The 25,203-nt window shown below is 45.5% G+C and overlaps 1 protein-coding gene and 1 long non-coding RNA gene across 6 annotated transcripts in view; one reads left to right on the top strand and one right to left on the bottom strand.

Moving 5' to 3' along the window:
* The window catches only part of LOC121027619 (uncharacterized), a 40,614-nt gene extending 28,727 nt beyond the window's left edge, over positions 1-11,887 (top strand). The window contains exon 3 of the long non-coding RNA XR_005788826.1: positions 9,737-11,887. This is a non-coding gene — a long non-coding RNA (uncharacterized LOC121027619). The remainder of the gene's footprint in view (positions 1-9,736) is intronic.
* The window catches only part of ELAPOR1 (endosome-lysosome associated apoptosis and autophagy regulator 1), a 72,434-nt gene that overhangs the window by 21,165 nt on the left and 26,066 nt on the right, over positions 1-25,203 (bottom strand). For 3 of the 5 annotated variants that reach the window (XM_040471194.1, XM_040471196.1, XM_040471195.1), the window contains exons 2-7: positions 14,636-14,756; positions 11,886-12,078; positions 6,677-6,824; positions 5,895-5,975; positions 5,207-5,312; positions 4,906-5,055 (exon numbers count right to left, since the gene is read on the bottom strand). In XM_040471194.1, the coding sequence (XP_040327128.1) occupies positions 4,906-5,055; positions 5,207-5,312; positions 5,895-5,975; positions 6,677-6,824; positions 11,886-12,078; positions 14,636-14,756 (799 nt within the window). Of the gene's footprint in view, positions 1-4,905; positions 5,056-5,206; positions 5,313-5,894; positions 5,976-6,676; positions 6,825-11,885; positions 12,079-13,595; positions 13,613-14,635; positions 14,757-25,203 lie in introns of those variants that run through there. The other 2 variants (XM_040471198.1, XM_040471197.1) reach the window with 2 other exon arrangements.

The raw sequence follows: 25,203 nt of genomic DNA, 5'->3' as shown, positions 1-25,203 counted from the left end.
TCGAACCCACAAACCCTGAGATCATGACCTGAGCTGAAGTCAGACGCGTAAACTACTGAGCCACCCAGGCACCCCAGATCCTGCTTCATTTACCAGCTGTGTCACACTTCAGGCAAGTTACTGAACCTGAGGCTTAGTACTCTCATCTGTAGAGCAGGAATAATAATATCCACCTCACTGGAGCCAGCACATCCCTGGCACATCGTAAGTAGGGACTCACTAAATGCTAATAACTATTATTACCTGGGTTTGTGCGAATGATTTCTATCTGGTAACTGTCATGGGATTTTAAATAAGGATTGAGGAATTTCTTTCTCTCTTTCCCAGCGAAGGCTTATTTCCCAACTGGTCCCTTCTTCTTTCCAAGGCACCAAATGAGTTCCTAGATCAGAGAATCTCCTAGTTACAGCTTCCTTGGCCTGCCCTGGGGAGCTTCCTCAACCACGCATTCTCACACCTCTTCTGTCCCTGTCTTATTAGTCTGGGCAAGAGGGAAATACTGCCTGAGAGACAGCTGGAGTCTTCTCAGCTCATTGACTTGGCTAACAAGCAGAAGGCCTCATTCAGCACAGAGAGATCCAGGGACTCCTGCTTTTGACAAACTGGGCCAGGAGAAGTTTGGGGGGAGATGCTGAAAACACACCAATTCCCAGGACCTTGCATACTGGGTCTAGCAAATTGCAAGTTGCATGGAAGAAAGTACATTCTGCACAAGGACTTTTCTCTTTTGTCAAATATTTGCTCAACCTGATGCCCTAGCTCCAGGTTTCAGCAAAAAGGGTCCAGCTGTTTACACACTGACAACTGCTAAGGTAGTTTTAAGAAATGATTAACCCAAATGCTGAGACGGACCTTACTTCCCTAGCTCAGGTTTCATCAAAGTGTTTAAGTTGGGTACTAGTCAAGTTTGAAAGATCGGCCTAGATGGTTGGTGAGGGAGTGAAAAGTGATTCCTACAGCATTGGCCCCAGGGCAAAACTGTGAGAAGATAAAGTTTATCATGGGGGCTCCAGTTTCTCTCTTTGAGCCTCCCACCTCCTTCCAGGACCTTCTCCCCACCTCTAGTAGTACAAGGTCTTGTCATCCTGATCCACTGCATCACAGGAAAACATTTCCCCTGAAGGTTCAAGCATCTAATGAACGCTTGGCCCAGGTCAGACCCCACTTCAGACTCTTGGCAAATCACTCGAATTCTCTGTGCTGCCCTTTGTTCATTTATAAACAGGGAGATCAGTCCTGCACTCTGCCGTGAGTAATACATGAGAAAATGTTTGGTAAATTGTAAAGTACCATCCAAGTGACGTGTTACTGTTGTTACCTATGCTAAAAGTACTTTCATATTAAGCGAAGACAGCTGGGACTAGCCTTGACGGAAATGAACACAGTTGACCCTTGAACAACACAGGTTTGAACCAGGCGGGTCCACTTATATGCAGACTGGGTTTATATATATATATATATATATATATATATATATATATATATATATTCAGTATATTCAGTATATATATATATATTCAGTATATTCAGTATATATACTGTAAACGTGTTTGCTCTTCCTTGTGGTTTTCTTTTTTTTTTCTTTTTTTATTAATATTTTATTTATTTTTTAATTTACATCCAAGTTAGTTAGCATATGGTACAACAATGATTTCAGGAGTAGATTTCCTTGTGGTTTTCTTAATAACATTTTTCCTCCAGCTTCTTTTATTGTAAGAATACAGTATATAATACACAAAACATACAAAATATGTGTTGATCAATTGTTTTTGCTAGCAGTAAGGCTTCCAGTCATTAGTAGTTAAGTTTCTGGAGACTCAAAAGTTACATGTGGATTTCTGATTACCTGGGGGGTGGGTACCCCTTGTCCCCATGTTGTTCAAGGGTCAGCTATGATAAAATACGTGCTTACTACATACCGGGCACTGTTCCAAATCCTTTATCTGTAGTAATCAAATGATCCACACAATAACACTATGAGGTAGATAGGATTATTGCCACTCCCATTTTATACATGAGGAAACTCAGGCACAGACAGGGGACTTGCCCCAGGTGACAGAGCTAGTAAGTGGTGGAGCAGGGATTTGAACCTTAGTAATTTAGTTCTGGAGTCCATGCTCTTAAACCCAAAGCTGTTCTACTAGGAAATAAGTCCCTAATATTCAATGTAACACAAAGGAATTCATCTTAATGATCAAATTTTAGTTATCAATAAGAAAGATGCGTTTAGTCAAGTCTTTGTCCTTAACAGATACAGGCCCATCAGCTCCTAGTCTAGGTCCTGGATACCGGCAACGATGCCTGTTGCAAAATCTCTGGACTGTGGCGTCCACCTCCAGTTGTTCCATTTCTCATCCATTTTCCAAATGGCAGCTAGAGTGGTCCTTCAAAACCACAAGCCAGATCATGTTACTCCCCAGCTAAAATTCTTTAATGCCCCCCCCCACCCCATCCCTGCTGATAAGATCAAATCTCAAATGTTTAGCCATGACACAGGAGGGCTGGTGGATGGCCTGTTGCCTGCCCACCTCTTGGCCTTGGATGCTAGGTCTCTCCAAGTCAGTTACTGCCATGCCAAGTTTCTTCAAGATCCCTGAGCCTTCTGGCTTTGGCTACACTTCTAGAACATCCATCAAATCACCAACTCATCTTTCAAGACCACAGCCACTGAACCCTTTCCTGTCTCCACAGTAAAGGACTGACCAGTTCTCTTCTTTGCCTCTACTGTGTGCTACGCTCAGAGCTCCTATCCCAGCAGCTACTGCACCATGGGGTTACTAAATTCAGGTGTTCCTATAACGGCGTTCCTACTTTCCAACATAAGGTAGGGGGTAGGCACCAGCTCCAACTCTAGCACCAAGCCCAAGCCCTGGCACCTGGCCAGCACTCAGGACTTAGTTGTAAATGGATGACTAAATGTTCACAGGGTCTTCTGACCTCCCTTTACGCACAGTCCATCATAGGCTCTGATCTCTCCCCCACCCCCGCCTCTCTCTCTCACTTTCTTTCTCTCTCTCTCTCTCTCTCTGCATTTCCCCAGCCTCCCACTGACCCTGTATTCTGGAAGAGTCAAGTCATTGTAAAAACTCACTTTCTAGTCAAAGAGGTGGATTGAGAACCTGGTGGCAAAAGTTCAAAAACTCAGACTCCCAACCGAACACTTTCGTAACAGTTGTCTGGATGACAATCAGTTTACATACAGAGTTGATCAAAACATTCCCAGGCGGTTTCTCTAAAGCCACCTTGCCATTCAAACTCTTGTACAGCTGCTGGGCTGGAAAGGCAGCTGGAGACTAAGACCAACAAAGGCTGCCATTGATAGAGCAGGGAAGGAGAATGAGAAATGCAAGTGGAAAAACAGGAATTTAGACTTATGGATTAAAAACATCCCTCAAGATCTCAACATTCCTGTTCTTGCTGAAAACTATACTCATTTGGCAAGATCTATGTAGATAAACAGGACTGTTGTTTTAGGAATAGTGTAAAAAACAAGCGGTTCACATGGTCAGTGGCTCGTCTTGGCCAAGCAAACACATAGTGTAACACCTGCTGAAGGGTGTGTCTGTGGACAGGTTTGAGTGTCTGCTTGAGAGAGAGCCTTGAGCTGGGTGTGTATGTGAGTCTGGGTAAGAAAAGGAAACTGGAATAATTATGAGTGTTTATAGGGAAAGTGAAGGGACTCCTTCTCCCTCCCAGCTTATTTGTTTAGAACCTGTCTTAGAGATTGGCCGCTGTGCCAATGCCTGGGGTGCCTGAGCAGAGGGTCCTCTGGGGAGACTGCCCACCTTACACCATAGCCCTGCTACCCTGGGACTCCCTCAAATGACCAGTTCTGTTTCTTAAGTTGTGATGCTTTAGGAAGCTACTCAGAGACTAGAAACAGCCTGCTACACCTGTCCCCTTATTTTCCCTCAGAACACTCGTTTTTAAACTATGTTCCAAGGAACCCTGGATTTCCTGAAAAGGCCTCCCTTGAATTCAATGGATGCTCAGGCTGCTAAAAGTAGTAAGAAGATTGTAACTTCCATCTTTAGCCCTTGCTATCAAATGTTTTGCTCATCAATACAGCCTCATGGCTCTTCTAAATTAACTTTGATAATAATTGTTATGAATTAAAATATATAAACATATACCTTTTACTTATAGTATCTATTATTTATAACTATAATCTTTTTTTAATGTTTATTCATTTTGAGAGAGACAGCATGAATGCAGGGGAGGGGCAGAGAGAAGGAGAAAGAGAGAGAATCCCAAACAGGCTCCGCACTGTCAGCGCAGAGCCCGATGCGGGGCTCGAACCTGTGAACCATGAGACCATGACTTGAGCCGAAGTCAAGAGTCAGACGCTCAAATGACTGAGCCACTCAAGCACCCCAACTGTAATCTTATATAAGGTTTTGTGCCTACAAATTTCACTGCTTAGGAAAAAAATAAAAAGATTGCAACCCCTTTCTCCAACTTTCCTAATCCCTGTAACCCTGAACTGCTTTTTCTTTTTGCCACAGCCCCCTGCACATTTTACTGTCTAATGTACTATAATTTATTATATATTTATTATCATTACTGTTTATTGTCTGCCTCCCCCCCCCACACACACCAGAATGTAAATTCCATGAAAACAAGGAGCTTTGTCGATTTTGTTCACTGGTGTATTCCAAGCACCTAGAACCTGGCACATAGTAGGGGCTCAATAATTACTTGTTGGACGATTTCATTTTTGTTTCCAGAGTGATCAGTGGAGTGTGGATCAGCAGGGCTCTTCCAGTGTCCAGGAAACCAGGGTTTAAGAAGCATCGTCTTCAGCATGGTCAGAAGGATGCTCTCCTTCCTGTTTTCTCCCCATGTTTGTTGGTTATCACCCCCTCCCCACCTCCACCAAACTCTACCCACCCTCAGAAACATCACCTGAGTATTTGTCAGGGTCACACTGGTGGCAGGAAGTCTCTCCCTTATTTGAGTAAGAGTTGGCTGGGCAAAGTTCGCAGAAAGAGGAGCCCTGCTTGTCTGCATATGTGCCAGGTTTGCAGGGGAAGCATTCTGAAGTGTAGGCCACCCCTAGGGAGGACGAACAACATAGAAAAGCAACGGTTGAGCCTAGAGACTGAGGCCTGGGGACCGGCCCTCACCAGCCCCCCCCCCCCCCCCACACACACACACAGAGTTAGGAAATCAGCAGCAGATGCCGGACCCAACTCCCCCTTGATACCTGTTATGGCGATGTTTCTCACCAGCACGGGCTTGGGAACTTTGGACCACACTGAGAAGGCTGTGGTTCTCCAATAGAGGACATTATTGCCTCGGTTTAGCTCGACCTAGAAACCGCAAACAGGAAGTTCATTTAGCTGCAGAGATGGATATCCCTAATCCATCGGATTAGCCTCTTGTGGGGATTCTTCCCCTTACTGTCTGCGTGGAGGCACCTCTTCTGATCCCTTCCCTCAACTTCCTCAGCTCTGCCCTTCCTCCCAGATCAGCTTAGCTCCTCTCTGCCTTGAAGCCTCCTCTTACAACCCTCATGGCCTCTCCCTCACCCACATATACCATGAGTATCTCCAAGGTAAGACCCATGGAGGAGCCTGAAGGTGCTGACAGGAGGGTGAGTGGACTTCCCTCACTCTTCTCTGGTTCTGTGTATCCCCAGAAGACCTGGCCCTTAACCCTGCGAAGCTGCTGGTCCTTGGGGTCGAGCCATGGGAGCAAGTCGGCCCACACCCATATTCTGTCAACTCAAGAGGACAGAAACTATGGCATCCTCATCATGTCAGACCCCTGCCTTCTAGGGACAGAGGGTTGGGAAGCCCAGACCAGTAGGAAACTGTCCTTGGAGGAAAAGCCCTTGATCCCTTTTCTGGTATCCCCAGGAAAGGCTCCAAGAAGGCTGGTATGATACTTACACTGTGGAATTCCCACCCTTTCTCTGTGGTTTTCATCCACCTGGAGTCATCCACATTGGGCTGGCACTGGTCATTCTGAACCTGAGGCGGCAAGAGTTTGGGGACAGAGTCAAAGCTTTCCAAGAAAATGGGTTCTTCACCCCCCCCCCCCCATGCTGCAACAGCCTTCCAGAGGGCTCTTCTTATGGGGGAAGAGTTTCCAGTTTCCTTTGGGGACTGAGCTCAAAACACTAGTCCTAAAGCAGGGCAAGAGCTAGTTATACACACAAAACATCAAAGCAGGGGTGCCTGGGTGGCTCAGTAGGTTAAGCATCTGACTTTGGCTCAGGTCATAGTCTCATGGTTCGTGGTTCAAGCCCCGCATCGGGCTCTGTGCTGACAGCTCGGAGCCTGGAGCCTGCTTCCGATCCTGTGTCTCCCTTTCTCTCTGCCCCTCCCCTGCTCATGCTCTGTCTCTCTCAAAAGTAAATAAACATTAAAAAAAAATTTTTTTTAAAGGCAATGCATCAACACCGAAAAAATAACTCATAACTCAGAAGCCTTTACATGCTGTTTTCATGTCTGAGCAGGCGGAATGCCTAGGGTCTCCTGCCCCTGCAGAGTCCCCGAACTTCTGCCTTTCTCTCCACATCTTGAAGTCTCAGCCCATTTGTCCATAGTTCTCTCCAGAGGGAAGACAACTGTGGAAAATCCCCAACCGGAAATGTGCTTGTGATCCTGTAAATGAATCTGAGCCTTGGAGAGCCTTTACCTCCCAGCCTACCCCATGGCCAGGGGCTTACAAAAAACTCGAAGATGATGCTGGAGTCTGGGTAGTAGTACTCGAAGTTGATGGAACCAGACTGCTTCAGGTTGACAGCATACATCAGCGTGGCTGTGCATTCGTCCGTGTTGGAGGAGATGTAGTCACCCAGGGGAACCCACTTGGACCTGTGAGGGAACAAGAGCCAAGTTCACTGGCAGGCGCACGGCCCATCATGCTTTGTGGGAAGTGCAGGTCTCATGTCCTGCTGGGTCTCGGTGGAATTCCAGACTCGTGACTCGTAAATGGGAATTTAGTCACAAACATGCTCAGTAAAGAATGACCTCTGGATCAAGGAGGCTGGAGATACAGCCGACATGAGGAAGACAGGTAGGTGTACCCCCACCTGTCTTCCTCCCAGGTACTGAACTACACATTTTATATTCATGATTTCCATTAATTCCCACTTAATGGATGGTAAAACTGAGGCTCAGTGAGTACCTTGCCCGGTATCACTCAGCCAGCAAGTGGCAGGGCTGAGATTCAAACCCAAGTCTGCCTAATTCTGAAGCTGTCAACGAAATTTAGCAGACACTGCTGTTTTTCAGAAACCAAGAGTCCATCCAATCTATCCCACCTGTTTTTTTGGAAATGCCCACTTTTAGATGCTGCATGTAACTGGCAACTGGGAAGAGGGAAGGCCAGAGAACCTTCTAGACTCCAGCCCTGCAGCATTTCTTTCACTTTCTCTGCCAAACTTTCCTTCCCCCTGGGTATTCCCACATGCTGGTCACTCTTCCTGGAACAAACTACCTCCTCCCCCCCTCTGTTTACTTCCTCCTCATGTCTTAAAATAACGTCACCTCATCTGAGAAGTCCCCCTTGACTCTACTGGCCTCTGCTATGTGTACCCTGAACTCTCACAGATTCTCTTCTCGTAGCCATAACTCTCCACTACTTCACTTACACATACTATGAGAGATTGAAGACCCCCACCCTGCTTAAGAAATACAATATAGCAGAAGCCTTGGTGTACACCCAGCTAATCTCAAGCCCTTGACTACCACCTGCTCCTTTCAGCCAAGTAACAACTTTCCAGAATATGGTGCTTACCATCTGCACATGTTCCTTATCCTTTAATAATCATGCAGGTATTTCTAAACAATATGCCCTACGATCATGGTTTTGCACGTTTTCAGACCTCATGTAAATGGCATCATATTTATGTGTGCTGAAACTTACTTTTTTTGTTCGTTTCAGCATGATGATTGTGGGATTCATCCCTATTCACACAGAGCTATTTTTTCATTTCTGCTACTCTATAATATTGCCTTGCATGGTTCTACCAGAGTTATTTACCCATTACTCATTGGTGGACTTTTAGGTTGTTTCCAGTGTTTTGCTCTTGTACCCACTCTGTTAGAAACACTTGCTCTGCTCCTCGTACGCGTGTCTGAGGGAGGTGGTTGGGAGAACAACCGCTGGGTTAGAGGGCATGTGAACCTCCAGCTCTCCCAGCTCCTGCCATACCGTCTCCAAAGTAGTTGCTACCAACTTGTGCCCGCCAGCACGTGAGAGAGTTCCTGTTCCTCTACGACCTCCCCAAATTTGGAATGGTCAGACTGTAAAGTTGTTGCCAATGTGATGTAGTAAGAGACAGTGTCTCATTGGGCTTTACATCTTATTTCTTTGATTATTAGTGAGGCTGAGCATCTTTTCTTTATTTGAAATTCGGCTTCTTCTTCTGATTATATTCTTTTTTTTTTTTTTTTTTTTTTTTTTTAGAGAGAGAGCATGAGCAGGGGAGAGGGGCAGAGAAGGAGAGAGAGAAAGAGAGAGGGAGAATCTTAAGCAGGCTCCAGGCTCAGCACAGAGCCCGACAAAGGGCTCAATCCCATGCCCCTGGGATCATAACCTGAGCCAAAATCAGATGCTCAACCAACCGAGTCACCCAGGTGCCCCCTCTTCTGATCATATTCTAATTCTTCTTTAATTCTTCTTTAATTGTCTGTCTTCCTGGCTGGCTTACAGATGCTCTAAGGGCAGAGACCAAACTTATCTTGCTCACTAATGTAGCCCCAGGACCAAGCCCTGTGCCTGGCACATAGGAGGGACTCAGAATTGTATAGATTAATGTAGAAAATGGTGACCAAAGATAATCCCACTCTTCCATTGTTTTGCCTGAGACCAGCCCAGGCAAGTATTAACAGTGGTCTGTTAAGGGGACCTGTGTTTGTTAGAATAATAGCATGTATTTCAAGTTCCTTATTTATTTATTTTTAATGTTTATTTATTTTTGAGAGAAAGAGAGAGAGAGAGAGAGCAGGGGAGGGGCAAAGAGAGAGGGAGACACAGAATCCAAAGCAGGCTCCAGGCTCTGAGCTGTCAGCAAAGAGCCCCATGCAGGGTTTGAACTCAAGAACTACAAGATCATGACCTGACCTGAAGTCAGACACTCAACTGACTGAGCCAGCCAGGCGCCCCTCAAGTTCTTTAATAGTGTTATTCTCAGGGCACCTGGGTGGCTCAGTTGGTTAAGCGACCAGCTCTTGATTTCTGCTTAGGTTATGATCTCACAGTTCATAAGATCAAGCCCCGCATTGGGCTCTGCCCTAACAGCCTGCTTGGGATGCTGTCTCTCCCTCTCTCTCTGAACTCCCCCCCCCACTCTCTCTCTCAAAATAAATAAGTAAACATTAAAAAAAATAGTGTTATTCTCAAATACCTACGCTGAGCTCATCCCAGACACCCCAACTAATCGAATGGTATTGATTTCTCCTGCTAAAAGAGACAACGCTTAATGCTGATGTGCTCCATGGCATCTTCCATAAATAACTCCTAGAGTGAGATGAATAATTAAAAGGATGCCATAAGTGGGCTACATTTGCAAAAGGCATCACAATTCTGGGTTTTGTCAGAGTTGTCTCTGGTGAAGATCATTTCACATTCAATAATAACAACACGTGTTGATTGATTTCTAGTGTCAGGGATTGCTCTGAATTCTTCACATGGATCATCTCATTTAGTCCTTACCACAACCTACAAGAATACTATTTTTAACACTGTTTTTTTTGTTTGTTTGTTTGTTTTGTTTTTTTAGGATGAGGAAATCGAGGCATGGAAGTGATTAGGAAACTTAACTAATCGCACAATTGATCACATAGTAATAAGTCTGCTAAGTGCCATAAGGAGAAATACAAGATGGTGCAAGGGTGTGTATGTGACGGGAATCTGTGGGGTCAGAGCCGGCGTCTCCGAGGAAGTGACCTTCAGGCAGAGACCTGAGTGTGAAGCAGCAGAGAGCCAGAAGAGCTGGAGAAGAGCGTGTCCAAAGACCCAGGAGGGAAGGAGTATGGTGGCCACGTGGCTGGAACACAGTAAGCCAGAGGGAAGGCATTTGGGTGAAGCTGGAGAAATGAGCAGAAGGCAGAGGCCAGACCAGGCAGGCCACGCAGGCTGCGGCAAGGTATTGGATTTTATTCCAGGAGCAACAGGAATCCACAGAATCTAGAGTTTCGAGTGGGGAAGTACGGTGGTTGGACTTGTGTTTTTTCGGTCTGGCTGCTGGCAGCCAGTGGCATGCAGAGGCTGGAGCAGAGGCTGAGACGAGTTGGGGGGCGCCGGAGGCAGAACAGCGGGGAGGCTGGCTCTGGTCAGGTTGGAGACAGTGGACATGGGTTCGGGTAACATCTCGGTACTAGCTCAATTATTGCCTTTCTGAGGGCGGTAAGGAAATCACACAGCCTCTCTAGATGGCCATTTCGTCTCCATTTCTACAGAGGAGAAACATTCTTTCTCCCCTCCCAGGGATGTCTTGGATGCCTTAAGATCCAGGCCCTGAAGCAGTGTGTGCTATGGAAACACAAGTTGTTATTAACTGGCCCACATCCTGTCTTGCTGAGAGGTAATGATTTCTGGACTCTCAGTGAGGTCCCCAGAGAGAGAAACCCTTTCTTCAAGCGGGTAAGAATTGATTGGGTGACCGGGCCTGCACCTTGTTGCAGGGGTGGGGAGGTGGAGTCAATTACATTCTCTATTAGGACGTAAATGGGTCTCCTTTCAGCTTTAATCCTCCCTGGCTTTATCTCTGTTGCCAACGTTGTCATGCCAATGATTTTGACACATAATATTAAACTCTAAAGTGACATTAAAATCGGACTATAAAATACCTGTTGCCTGGCTCCGCTAATGGGCCTTCTTTTTAAGTGTAGGAACGGGACACATTGGTCCCAGTTTTAGAGACCCAAGTGTAAACAATCATTAACTCCTTTTATCCTTTTGATTACTTGGGGGTAAGAGAAACTTTCAGGTACTTTCCTCGCATCTTATTTGTCAATATTTAACAAAGAGCATCTGTGCACCCCTCTGTTTCTCCTCCCTAGGACCCGACATTGCCTAGCATACACTAAATGTTATCTGACGGTGGCTTCATGGGGCAGTAGAGAGCTTAGGACTGGGTTTGAATTCCAATGTCACCAGTTCTAAGCTGGGTAACAAAGGACAAGTCACTTAACCTTGCTAAGCCTCCAATTCCTCATTTGTGTAAAGGAAATAATGATAACCAATTTCAGAGGGTTCTTGAGAGAATTATAGAAAGTAATATATGTAAAGCATCTAGAATAGTGCCTGACACATAGAAGGCACATCATTTAATTCCTGTCCCTGGAATTAAATATCGAAAGATATGATAAGGGTCACTCACCAGTTACTCAAGCACCTGGGGCTGAGCTTTTCAAGTACCGAAAAGATCTCCTTCTGAGCTAGAAAATTTTTTCTGGTCACCAGGGTCTCAAGAGGTTTGGAAGATCCCACCCACCACTGACCAAAGATCTGGCCCTAGTCTATCTCCCTCAAACCTAAAAACTCAGGTTGGGCTGACCAGTTTTAGAAGTTAGCACCAAAGCCAGGAAGACACCTAGTGCTTTACACATTGGGTTGCAATCAAGTTGAGGCAGCTTATTGCTGATCCAAAATCCCATGGCAGAAATCCAGTTAGGTTCTATTTTAAGTGGACGGGGCCATTTAACCCTTATCCACCGTATCCACCCCTCTCTATTTCCCCCTGTTCTTTACCCCTCACCAACGCCTGTCAGTCACTGTAAGCTTGGATCAGTAAGAGTGGGCTGAGGTGGGCGTTATGTCCAACAGTCCTGTGGGAAGCTGCTCCAACCTAACCCTTGGCTGCTTGGCTCCCTGGTTTCCATCCTCCCCAGCCCAGCACAGGGGAGGGGACTATAGGGGGCACTCACGCAGTGCAGTTCTCTGTGGACTCGGTGGTGGTGTCCTCGATCTCCATGTTGGTTGAGAGGCTGGCAAAGCCATGGGGCAGCTCATCCCACTCGTCAAACCGGATTCCCGTGCCAAGGGAGTAGCGGCCCTCAGCACATGGCTTACAGGACTGGTCCTTCATGTCCAGAAACTCCCCGGCTTTGCAAGAAAAGGCTGGAACGCAGAGAAGGGACAAGGGCAGGGTGGTGAGGCCACTGCCACCAGGAGGAGTAGGCAACCTGTGGGCACCCTAAAATGAGGAGCAGAGGATCAAGATCCAGAAGTTGACCCACTAAGATTTAAAACATCTTGTATGATTCCCATTATATGGAAAGTCCAAAATAGGAAAATCCACAGAGACAGAAAGCAGATCTATGGTGCCAGGGGCTTGGGGGGAAGGGACGTGGGTAGAGATTGTTCACGGATATGATGTTTCTTTTGGGGGTGATGAAAATATTGTGAAGTTAGATAGTGGTTGTACAACTGTGAATATTCTAAAAACTAGACTTTACACTTTAAGGGGGTGGATTTTATGATATACAAATTATATCTCAATAAAGCGGTTATTTTAAAAAATAAAATTCGGGGCGCCTGGGTGGCTCAGTCGGTTGAGCGGCCGACTTCGGCTCAGGTCATGATCTTGCAGTCCGTGAGTTCGAGCCCCGCGTCGGGCTCTGTGCTGGCAGCATAGAGCCTGGAGCCTGCTTCAGATTCTGTGTCTCCCTCTCTCTCTGACCCTCCCCCGTTCATGCTCTGTCTCTCTCTGTCTCAAAAATAAATAAACGTTAAAAAAAATTGTTTTTTAATAAAAAATAAAAAATAAAATTTAGGGCTGTGGGAGCTCTGCTTTAGTGAACTTGTCCCTGACGGTTTCGTTTCCTGAGGGACAGCCTTGGCCATTCTGAGAGCTCTCCAGTAGAGCATACCATGGTCTTCTGAACGGTGCCCAGCCCTTCAGCCATGAATTTCCCCGAGTCTGTGGTCTCTGTCTCCTTTCTGGCTCCACTGCCACCATGCTGGTTGGGATTCTCCTGGCTGTTAGCTCAATGATTACAGAGTCCTCCTAACTAGTTCCCTGTTTCCTGCTTTTGCTCATTCTGCGGTCACAGGTATCTTTCTAAAACACAGATAGGTACTATTATTCCTGTTATTTAAGAGATCATCAGGCACTCCCCTTGGGTTATAGAATCTAAGCTCTCAGCCAGGCATTCAAAATCTTCTGCAATTTTGTCCTCAACCTAACTTTCCAGCTTGATCTCCCACTACAGGCTTTGCTCCACTACAGCCCCATCTGTCACCGTCACCTTCCATGCGTTGCCTCCACCCCAGACCACATGTTCTTCCCTGAATGTGTCTGGTGTTCTTCCACCTGCAAACCTCTGCCCAAGTAGTTCCCCGAGTTGTTCCTGAGCCCTAGGCACCCGTACCTCCTGTCCTTTGTCATCTCATATGAATACATCATATTGGTGTGTGCCTGCTGCTAGGCTCTGAGCTCCTCTGGGGACAGTGGCTCAGTAACTGGCACAGACATAGTAGGGGCTCCATATAGTTTTGCTGAAAAAATGAATGGAGGAATGAATGTCTGCTTCTTCCACCAGACGTTAAGCTTTTGAAGGCAGAGACTGTGCCTTATATATCTCTGTGGTTCACAGTGCATGCACATAAGAGCTCGGTTAAGCTGGCGGAGTTACCTGAAGATGGCTCACTTGTTTGCAGCAGTCACACCTCAGTCCCGCTCAGATCTTCACAATATCCGTTCAGTAGTTTATACAATAATTTATTTGCTCACCGACTGAACCAGGCACTATGTAAGTTTTTGGGTTTTTTTTAAAGAATTTAAATGCCCTCGGGGTGTCTGGGTGGCTCAGTTGGTTAAGCGTCCTACTTCAGCTCAGGTCATGATCTCGCGCTCAGTGGGTTCGAGCCTCGAGTCAGGCTCTGTGCTGACAGCTCGGAGCCTGGAGCCTGTTTTGGATTCTGTGTCTCCCTGTCTCTCTGCCCCTCCCCTGCTCATGCTCTGTCTCTCAAAAATGAATAAATATTAAAAAAAAAAAAAGAATTTAAATCTCCTTTCCAAATCTCCAAGTATTCCTTGATTCTAGTCCCTGTTTTATCCCTTTACACTGCTTAGAAGAACAGTGGAGGGGAAATAGCTGCCAATTGTAGAAAAATTGTGACTACAGAGTCGCAGAGGTGGGGACAGAGCTGCAGACAAGTCACGGCTTTTCTGATCGCACAGTCAGCTCCACAGCTGGGCAAGGTTCTTGTTCCCTGAAGTGATGCCCAGTGCATTTTAAAGGTCTGTCTGTGCAGAAATTCATCTTCTCTGGCTTCCTTTTCAAGAACAAAAGCAAATCACAGTCTTTTCCTAATGCCTGATTGTGGCTGGTAAGTGCAGACTGGAGAGAGATGCACAGGCACAAAAGAAAATGTATGCAAACAGAAAGAAATCGCTGACTGGCACACAGCTGGAATTGCTCATACTTTATCCCCTGATGGGATTTAAATTAAAAAAAAAAGAAAGAAATAAAGAAAGAAAGAAAAGAAAAGCAAATTTAGATACCCAGTTTGCATCCATGAAATCACATTTCTGTACCAAATCTCAAAGGGGCTGGGGACTAACTGGGGGAGAGATCTGATTCCTTAAGGCAGCTGCGCTGTCAGAGAGGGCCTGGCTTGGATGGCAGGAGGCTCGGGGCAGAGGCCAGAGGTGAGCGGCAGGAATGCTTACAGCACTCAGTGCCCTTGACAGGGTCGGGGAGGCTGGTGCACAGGCCCGGGGTGTGCGGCACGGCGACCCTCCACCTGGATCCCGTGCTGTCACACGCGGTGTACTCGTAGTGGTACTCAGACTGCAGGGGAGACAACAGTGGGCAAAACGTGCATTAGCAGTGACCAGACATTAACAGCTTTCCACCCACTTCCCGCCCAGCACGAGGACTGCCGGGCTGCCGACACGCGCCTGGGGCCCCAGCAGGGAGCAAGGATCATGGTGACCGAATGTTTGTTAGGAAGCCCACAGGAGCTGCAATGATTTGGATCACTCCTCTCCACCCAACCACAGTCCAGTCCTTAGAAATCCTTTCTGTGTGGTGACTCTCTTGCTGTTGCATATAGATAATGACCCAACGGACCAAAGGAATGTGAGAAGGAAACTACAGAACAGGCTGGAAACAGGTAGAATTATGAGCAAGAACTGGTCTGTGAAAAATGTGCAAAGGATTGTCACAGAAGCTGTATTTTCCTGTTCTTCACACTCCCTTCTGCCTGGAAAGATGATGAGTTCCCACCTTACATTTTATGAAAACATCCTATCTCACCCAGGCAGCTCTCATCACCTGAACCTATTCATGCCTAATTTCTCTGTGCAGTGGGACACTCACAGTTCAGTTGCTTTACTGAACTAACAATAACCTAAATAAGAGCCACAAAACAGCCCAATCAAGCATTAAATAGAACAACAGTAACAACAAAAGTAATAAAAAGCACTACTTGGGAGGATAAAAAAAACCCACAATAGATCCATCAAACGCCCTTAAACATTTCTCACTCTTTTAAATCTCGTAATAAACAACAGATCACAGAACTATTATCATTTTGGCTCTGACAAGTATTTTATAGTCCGCCCTTACCTAAATCTATATTCAAGTGCAGGGAAGTACTTGGTACTATTGTGTCCATAAGAAAAATCGATTTAATGTCCCCTTTCAACCCACATAAGAGCATGATTGCATACCACGTGTAAATGCAAGGAGCTGAGACTAAAAATGAGACCATTTTGAAGTTTGCTAATCTAAGAATGCATCAGAACGAAAAGCAGAAAGCTTTACCTTTTGGAAGAGGTAAACACGCTGCATTTCATTTATTCTAAAATGCATATTTATTTCACATTTTAACATCTGTGAAATCAAAGTGGCTTATAATTGACACAATAAGGAAGCACTGTGTCACATTTTAACTGATAAAGCTTTTCCTCTCTTTGCAATACGTAAAAAACGGTGGGTCTAAGCAGCAATGGCATCTCAGATTTGTGGAAATATAGTGAACGTGTTGTTTCTCGAGCTGTAGTTTCAGAAACTCAAGATGATAAGAGAACAATTTTATTTCCCTCTATTTTAAATATTTACCAAATATATATTCTATGCCCAGCCATTAGAGTTACTAAGTGCTGCGCCCAGTATGGCTCAAGATAGCAACATACAAACTCAGCAATTTCATCCAAAGGGAGAAGATGCGGAGAAGGGGAAAATTGGGGGAACTGTTTTGGGAGTCCTAATTTTTTTATGTTCGTTTATTTATTTTGAGAGGGAGAGAAAGTGCATGCAAGCAGGGGAGGAGCAGAGAGAGAAGGAGAGAGAGAATCCCAAGCAGGTCCTGTGCCGTCAGCGCAAAGCCCAACACAGGGCTCAATCCCACCAACTGTAAGTTGAAATCAAGAGTCGGATGCCTAACTGACTGAGCCACCCAGCCGCCCCAGTGAGTCTAACTTTTGATGAGAATCTTCGGCTTTGGACTTAGACATCAGTGTCATCTAGGAAAGAAAAACATCAGGATTCTTTGTGCCCTTGGGCTACTATCTCTCTGGGTCTATTCTCCCCACCCCCAATTCCAGTCTTTTCCTTGTCTCAGAGGACTCTAAGGTGAAGAGAGCAACTACACATATAGCAATTCCAGGTCTAAATATGATACTCCCCAAAGGGTTTTACTGCAAGAATGAGGGGTAAAATTCACAGTATGTAAATTAAATGCAGAATTGAGTGAACCGGGCAGAAAGGATTTGATGTTCCCACTGTGAGCATGATTAAGCTGGTCGTCCGCATAGTGATTTTACGGTTCCCAAACACGGTCTCATTTGATCTTCAAATTCCCCATAAGGCAAGCAGAGCAGGAGTGCTTCCCTCACTGTACAGGTGAGGAAACACTCACACAGGGGTGAAATGGCCTAAGTTCACACAGCTGGTAAGTCACTGAGCTAGAACCCAGGCCTTCCCACCAGAAATCCACCATCCCCATACACCCAATCAAACACAGACTCACACTGGGCCAAATTTAACAGCCAAATCTAAAAATTAAATAAGACAGTGTTGGTTGTGTGCCAGCTGACAGGCTTGCTTCGGAGGCCTGAGAATTGGTGTTAAAATATCTAATCTGTTCGGGCAGATAATTTCAGTTCACTCTGACTACATTTGGCATTTTGGAGACACACGGGCCAAGTCCATTTCTTTTCATCGCCTTTCATTTGGTGTCCCCTGGGTGCCACTTGGGTGGGGGGTTTGCCGGGAAAATGGTGATTCCAAGCCTTAGAAAATTCCCTTTTCAATATGTGCTAATTTATTTCATGTCACTTGGGGATATTTCCACTGCAGCTGTTTCAAATCTAAACTATCCTTTGAGATCTCACTATTCACAATATAAGCTTAGACAGATAGTTAAATCAGAGATATAAATGGCAGCGCTCCTGGGCTATATTCAGCATTCTGTGAACAAATCAAATCCCCAACAGTACCTCAATTCACCCAGTGATCTTTGAAAGCGTATAGTCTGCATAACATACAGATTCACAAAGGAGACCCACAAATATATTCCGCATGTATGTCTAGCACACAGTTCCTCACTCCCCCGTGCACATATCCAACTCACAATTTCAAACAGGGCACAGTAGGCAGTGGCTGCTGCCTGTCATCAGGAAAAGAAGGGTAGGGTTTGGAAATGGGGGGTGGGCACCTTAGTTAATCTGCCCTCCCCTAAATCCTCCAGCCACATGCGATACTCCTGGGGAATATGAGAGAGGAGAAGAAAAAAATCCCTAAGTTGGAACTTCCTTGGTCAAATGCTGAGCTGTCTGTTGGTACAGGAAAATTATGCCAATTGTATTAAGCCACTCACCAAAGGACAAATAGTATATGATTCCACTTATATGAGGTACCCACAGTACCTCTCAAATTCATAGAGAGAAAAAGTAGAATTAGTGGTTTCTGGGGACTGGGCCCCTGAGTACAGAATTTCAGTTTTGCAAGATGAAAAGGGTTCTTTCAATGGATGGTGGTGATGGCTGCTTAATGCCTGACCTGTTCAGTTACAAATGGTCAAGATAGGGGCATCTGGGGGGCTCAGGCAGTTAAGCGTCTGGCTTTGGCTCAAGTCATGATCTCGTGGTTCGTGGTTTCGGGCCCCACTTCGGGCCCTGTGCTGACAGCTCAGAGCCTGGAGCCTGCTTCAGATTCTCTCTCTCTCTCTCTCTCTCTCTCTCTCTCTCTCTCTCTCTTTCGCTTTCTGCCCCTCCCCCACTCACGCTCTGTCTCTAAGATAAATAAACATTAAAAATTCTTTTTAATGTTCAAGATAATTTTATGCTATGTGTATTTTACCACAATTTAAAAAAAAATAATTAAAAAAAAGATTATGCCACAGGAAAATGCCCAACCTCTGATTTATCCTATTAAGTACCCCAGAGAGTAGAAATCTGTGATCTGGTAGTTGCATTTAAGAAATATCCTCCCAGGGGTGCCTGGGTGGCTCAGTTGGTTGAACGTCTGACTTCGACTTAGGTCATGATCTCGCGGTCTGTGAGTTTGAGCCCCGCATTTGGGCTCTGGGCTGACAGCTCAGAGCCTGGAGCCTGTTTCAGATTCTATGTTTCCCTCTCTCTCTGCCCCTCCCCTGCTTGTGCTCTGTCTCTCTTGTCCTCAAAAATAAATCAAACATAAAAAAGAAATTAAAAAAAAAGAAATATCCCCCAAAGTGTATATCTATCTATCTCTCTCTATATATGTATATATATTTTTAAATATATATATTTAAAAAGTATATCTACCTATATATATATGTAGATATATATATATAGATAGGTAGATGCCAAATTCAAAAGACACCAAGAGGGAGGAGTGGAGGAAAAAGTGGAAGGCAACAGACAGAGTGGACATCATGACAGTCTCACTGGATATGCCCATGGCAGTTCCCTGGTGCTTATGTGTTGGCTAATGACAACTGTTTGGAAGCATCGTGTTACAGTTGTACAAATAAATATTAAGTGCTAAAAATAACTGTTTTTCAAACATTCTGCTCTTTTGGAACTAAAATGTTTAAACTCTGGGAATACCGTTAGCTTGGAACATGTCGGGTTCTAGGAAAATGGTGTTTACTCATATACCGCGTTCAACAAGTAGTTACTGAGGGTCTCTTATGTGCTAGGTTCTGGTGAAGCAGTGGTATCCGAGACAGTCACAGCTCTTAAGGGTGCAGATGTGGGCATGGTGGGGAGTGTGCTGGCAGGGATGGCACAGGGAGGAGACAGACCATAAACACGTAGGTAGGCTTATTTCTGGTCTTCCACCATTCTCTACAGTTAGTTATCATTGCATACTCCTGCTTGCCCCCACGTTCTCCAGAGAAGGTATGGGCTGCACATTTGTGCCTACCCCCAACCAATTCATATGTTGAAGCCCTGATAAGATAGTATTTGGAGGTGAGGCCTTTGGTGGGTAATTAGGGCCTGAGGGTAGAGCCTTCACGAAGAGATTAGTGTCAGGACACCTAGGTGGCTTAGTTGGTTAAGCGTCCCACTTCGGCTCAGGCCATGATCTCATGGCTGTGGGTTTGAGCCCCGCGTCGGGCTCTGATCCTCTGTCCCCCCCTCTCTCTGCTTCTCCCCCGCTGGCACTCTCTATCTCAAAAATAAACATGAAAAAGAAAAAAAAAAAAAAAAAGAGGAACAGAGCCATGTGAGGATACAGTGAGAAGAGGGTTATCTGCAAACCAGGCAGAGTGCTCTCACCAGACAATGAATTTGCCTACACCTTGATCTTTGACTTCCTAGTCTCCGGAACCATGAGTAAGAAACGTTTGCCTTTTAAGCTACCCAGTCTGTAGTGTTCTGTTATGGTAGCCAGAACGGACTAAGACCACGTGTAAGGACTCTGGCAAAGACTGTATCACGTCTCTTGACTCCAACGTGACAGTAACCATTGAACTGCACTGTTTCTTTTTCAACTCATGATGGCCTGAAAGCCACAAGGCCAGACCCCACAAACATTTAACCTCACTCCTTAGAAGTAACCACAGCAGAACCGAGTAGGCAGGGATAGTTGGTTGGACCTGTCAGAGGGAGAGGCACTGAGTGATCGGGCGGCAGTTGGCCCCTTGCTCCTCTGGCCTTCTTCCTGTCAGGTCATTTCTGCAGCCCCCCTGGCCAAGGACGCTGGCAACAGGTGGCCTAGATTGGAAAGACAAAAGGCTGCTCCCCAAGCGGGGCCTGCAGGGGTTAACACGGCACACTCTGGAGGTGCGAAGTTCCTGGGAGGGAAGTAAGGGCTCCGTGTGGTGCTAAAACAAGCAGTCTGAGAGACTGACAACAAACAGCCGAGGGGGTCGTTTGACTCTTCTGGGCCTCAGTCTTCTCATCTGTAACTGAGAAATTTGGATTTAGGCCACTTGCAAGATTCCTTCCAGTTCCAGTACCTTACTATTTTACGGCTAGGACCTGCATGGAAATCTGTTCTTTCTTCCACCTTTTCCTCCTGCTTCCTTCAAAATGGCACTTCTCAGTCTTTAAAATAATTGTCAAAGTGCTCAATGTGCATTGTAGAAAAGATGAAAATATAGGCTAGAATTAAAATGAAAATAAAAATCTATAAGCCCAGCAAACAGAGATCACTACTTTAAACCTATGATTGTATTCCTTTCCACATATTTTTTCTATACATGCACATGCATTTCTAAAAACCAAATGAAGATCATACAGTGTGGAGTTTTGTACTCTGACTTTTTTTTTTTTTTTTTTTTTTTTTTTTTTTACAATTTCGGTCACAAGCACTTTCCCGTGGCTTTAATGATTGCACTGCAGTTCCTTTAACATGGAATTTTGTCCAACTTTTTCTTATTTTAAATAGCACTACTATGAAGCCTTCTGTGCATCTCTCATTATTTGATTTGGATACATTCCCAGAAGTGGAATTACTAGGGTAAAGGGTATGAGTTTCTTCAAGATTCTTGAGTGGGGAAGGGGCATGTAGGGAGACTTCTAAGAGAAAACAGACATCTCTAAGTACTTTTTTTCTTTTTATTGTGGTGAATGTCAAAACAAGAATTTTGGAACAGAATATGATGACCCCCACCCCCCAGCTTCAATTCTTAATTTCTGTCATTCTTCATCTACCTCTACTCATTCCCCATTTACTTCCACCCACTCCTCCCTTCTGGAAGTTGTTGCTGGTTTTTTGTTGTTGTTGTTGTTGTTGTTGTTGTTGTTTTTTTAGGTAAAATTTATACACATTGGAATGCACACATCTTAACTGTTCATTTTGGATAAATGGCTCCACTTGAGCAAAACATTGACAGGAGGAAGGATTACTGCAGCAACTACAGTGGGGGGAAGAGGAAACATCCCCCACCACAGGCAGGAGAGACAGAGCCAACCAGGGTCTCATATCCCAAGTCCAAGAACCACCACCAAGTCACGCAGCATAAAGTCACAACCACCCAAGGAAGCAGGAGAGAAACACGACTTGGGTTTGTCTTGGCTGGGATAGGGCCTGCGTCAAGAAACAGGTTCTTAAGTAAACCCGGATTTTGACTACAGGCCTTGGGGTCTGGAGGAGGCCGCCTCCTGCTCTTCCCCCAACTGCAGGTTCATCCTCCTGTCCCCTCGCCATCCCTGAAAACCAGATCCTCCGAAGAGAATGTCAGGATGGAGGCGACGTAGACCAGTTAAAACGCCCCAAGCTTGGTACAGCAGGATCAATAGGTTATTTGTTGACTCAGTGGCAAATGCTTCTTTGCTTGGAAAGTACCTGACCCAGATGGGAGCAGATCCCATTAAACAATCTGACTATTAAGGAGACACTAACCCTTTGCTAGGAGGGAGGAATGACCTCTCATTAGTACAGAACATGGAAAACCACAAATATCGGAATTTGAACATCAGTGTCCCAAATGAGACTCTTTCTTAGGCCCAGTCCTAGCTGGATGGTGTCCTGAAGTACTGGTCTTTGTTCTTTTTGCTTTGGAGTGCCCTCATTTGAATTTTGAGTGGAGGGCCTGGCTGAGGCTCAGGGGCACAAGTAACCTCAGTTTCCCATTACAAAGGGCAGGATGGAGATTCCTTTCCTATTCTCCAGCTTGTCAGACTAGAGGGGGAAAGCAGGGCTTCTCTCTCTCTCCCTCCCTCTTCCTCACCCTCATAAGGGCTGCCAACTCACAGCAGTGTCTCCTGGGCCTTAGGGGCTAGACAAACCACCTCCAGAGCCCTGATGCCCATGCCTATCTGATCATCACAACTGCTTGGAGATCATGTTAAAAATACAGACTCCATCCCCAAGATTCTGATTCTCCTCCCTCCCTCCTTCAAAACTCACTCTTCTCAAGACTTAAGTATTGTCTCATTTGGAAGTAAATCAGATAAACAAATGTCCTGAAAGACAGAGAGCTCCTTAATCTACGGTCTATGGACAACTTCCCCGATACAACCAGATGCAGAATTTCACGTATGTGCATTTTCCTGGGCAGAGGGTGTACAGATTTCATCAGATCCTCAGAGGAGTCTGTTCTCCACCATCCCTACCCCAGCAGAAAACCATGAAAATATGTCATAACATATTAGTAATTTTAAAATAGCTTAATATTGGGGCGCCTGAGTGGCTCAGTCGGTTAAGCGTCTGACTTTGGCTCAGGTCATGATCTTGCTGTTCCCAGGTTCAAGCCCCGTGTCAGGCTCTGTGCTGACAACTCAGGGGCTGGAGCCTGCTTCAGATTCTATCTCCCTCTCTCTCTGCCACTGCCCCACTTACGCTGTCTCTCAAAAATAAATAAACATTTAAAAATATAAAATTAAAATAAAATAAAATAAAATAAAATACAATACAATAGCTTAATATTTTGCTGAACAAAGGCTGTTCACTTTTTAACAGGGGCTGAAATACTTTAAGCCAAGGATTTTCAAATTATGGTTCAGAATCTAGGGGTTTAGAAAGCCCCTTCAGCCGGGAGTGGGGATTGCCCCCTTTAATGAAGCAACATTTTCCTCCCTAAAATCTCTTCTGCATATTTAGTCTTCTCAGTTAAGATTTTGTTTTAGCCCCCAAAAAGTTTGACACCACAGACTTTGCCTGAAGGAGCAAATTGCTAAAGGTGGAATTGCAGGCCCTGAGTCCAACTCAGAGTCAAGGATGGCTTTTTGGCTTTCCTTTAATAACCCTACACAGTCAGGTGTTTGCTTCCAAGTGACACAGCCTCTCCCCCGGAACAGGTACCAGACCCAGCAGCAGCCAAAGCAAACAGACCCCAGGCAGGCTGGCCCCTGCTGGCTGCCCTCAATCTGTGTGCTGTTGCCTAGCAACACGGAGCTGGGAGTCCCGGGGCTCCCAGTCTGAAGGAGGATGGGGGAGCCTTGGCCTTCTGCTGCCCCTTCTTTCAGCATTTTCTATTCAACTCTGGGGTTTTCAACTCCCATTTTGATCAAAAACCACAGACGGCACTCAGTCACCCCAGCTCATTTGACCATGGGCACATTACACAAAACTGGTTGCTGGGTCTTCACACCCAGCTGGGGCAGTTTGTGCCACCAGGCCCTGGGTCAGGCAGGACCCTGCTGTCCAGCCTGTCTGGAACTAGAGCTGCCTGTCCACTTTGGGCACAGGAGATGGAACTGGTGTGGTAACGACAGCCGCCATTAGTGACACGTAGGAGCACCCTTGCACCCGGCTCTGGGGCTCCTCTCTTTACGTGCACCCTCCCCTTCAGCCCCTACCAAGGCCCCTGATATTATTCCTCCTGCTTCCACCGCCCTATTTACAATTGTAATTCCTCCCCTCCCACCCTATTGATTTTCAAATCCTAAGTGACTCCTTTCTTCTATACACTTACCACCTTCAAACACACTTTCTAACTTAACTTTTCGCTGTGTTTATTGTCTATTTCTGCCCTTGCCCTCACTCCAGATCAGATGGAAACAACATAAGAAGAGGCATCTTTGTTTTTGTTCACTGATGTAGCCCAAGGGCCCAGAACAGTGCCTGACACAATCACTATCAATTAGTATTTGTTGAGTGACTGAATGGTGGCAAAAGGGCAGACTCTAGAGTGGTTCTGGAGTTGTGCAAGGCGCTCTGGATTAGACCCCAGGGATCCAGACTCTCATCTTGTCCTGCACAACCGCGGACCCGTTGTTAAACCCTGTGCCCATAAAACAGGGATGACAATGCCCTGCTAAGATGATTGAGTGGATCCCACCCACCCACCCAAACTGAGTAACATCAAATTCTCAGGACAATTAGGAGATTATGTTCAGCTCTTTGTAAATTGGCTAACAAAAAGAAAAAAGAAAACAAAGCCAGCTGACCCTGCCTGCAGAGAGCTCATGGAGGGAGTGCCCAGGCTCTTCACTCCTCTTTCTGTGAGGGCTATGAGGAAGGAGCCATTTCTGGCCTAACAGCAATGATGACAGCAGCAGTTAGACCTCCCTGGTTCCCCTTGCTGTTTACCACCCGTCTTGACTCACCCCCTAATCCCAGTCTGCTCTTACATATGAAATAACATCTGTCCTTTTTCCACTTTTTCTCCCCCAACAACTCCTCCAAAGCTAATCTCTCCAAGAGAGAGGCTGGTCGCTGACATTTAGACACTTGGTACCTGCAGCCAGTCTGTCAGGTGCAGAGAGCTTTTTGGTATTGCTTGTAAATATCCCTAGGATTGAAATGGCTTTGTCGCCAGGAAACAAAATGTCCCTTTATAAATTTCAATCCCTTTCTGATAGGTGAGAATTTGGTACACACATCTGTCTACAAGCAGGGTTTTATGAGATTATATTTCAAAGATGTGCTTTTCTTGGTTTTTAATGAGATCAAAATGTTCCATCAAATTTTTTTTCACCTGAGCTTTTAATCATGCATGAAAGACACAGGCCAACTAGGTTGGCCTATGCAAAGCTCTCCAAGGACAGCTTCATATTCAGATGTGTTAGCTGTTTGTGATGGAGAACTTGACCTGGTGGAGAGACTTCCAGCCTGGAGAGCCAGGTCAGCAGTCAGGGCTTCAATAATTCCAATGAAGCAAACATATCTGAACAGCTGCCATGCCACAATCTCTTAGAATATTGTTTCTCAAACTGGGGGTTAAGAGTCCTCAAAATCTTACCAGTCAACATTCACTCTCCATCTTCCCCTCCCCCAGCTCCTGGCAACCACCAGTCTACTCTATGTGTCATGGATTTATCTATTACTGACATTTCACATAAATGGCATTATACAATAGGTGGCCGTTTTATTTTATTTTATTTTATTTTATTTTATTTTATTTTATTTTATT

Source organism: Herpailurus yagouaroundi, unplaced genomic scaffold (genome assembly GCF_014898765.1).
Source record: "Herpailurus yagouaroundi ecotype Mexico unplaced genomic scaffold, PumYag 77, whole genome shotgun sequence".
Lineage (NCBI taxonomy): Eukaryota > Metazoa > Chordata > Mammalia > Carnivora > Felidae > Herpailurus > Herpailurus yagouaroundi.
The sequence above is the reverse complement of the archived record's forward strand: the minus strand, read 5'-3'. Positions and strand labels throughout refer to the sequence as shown.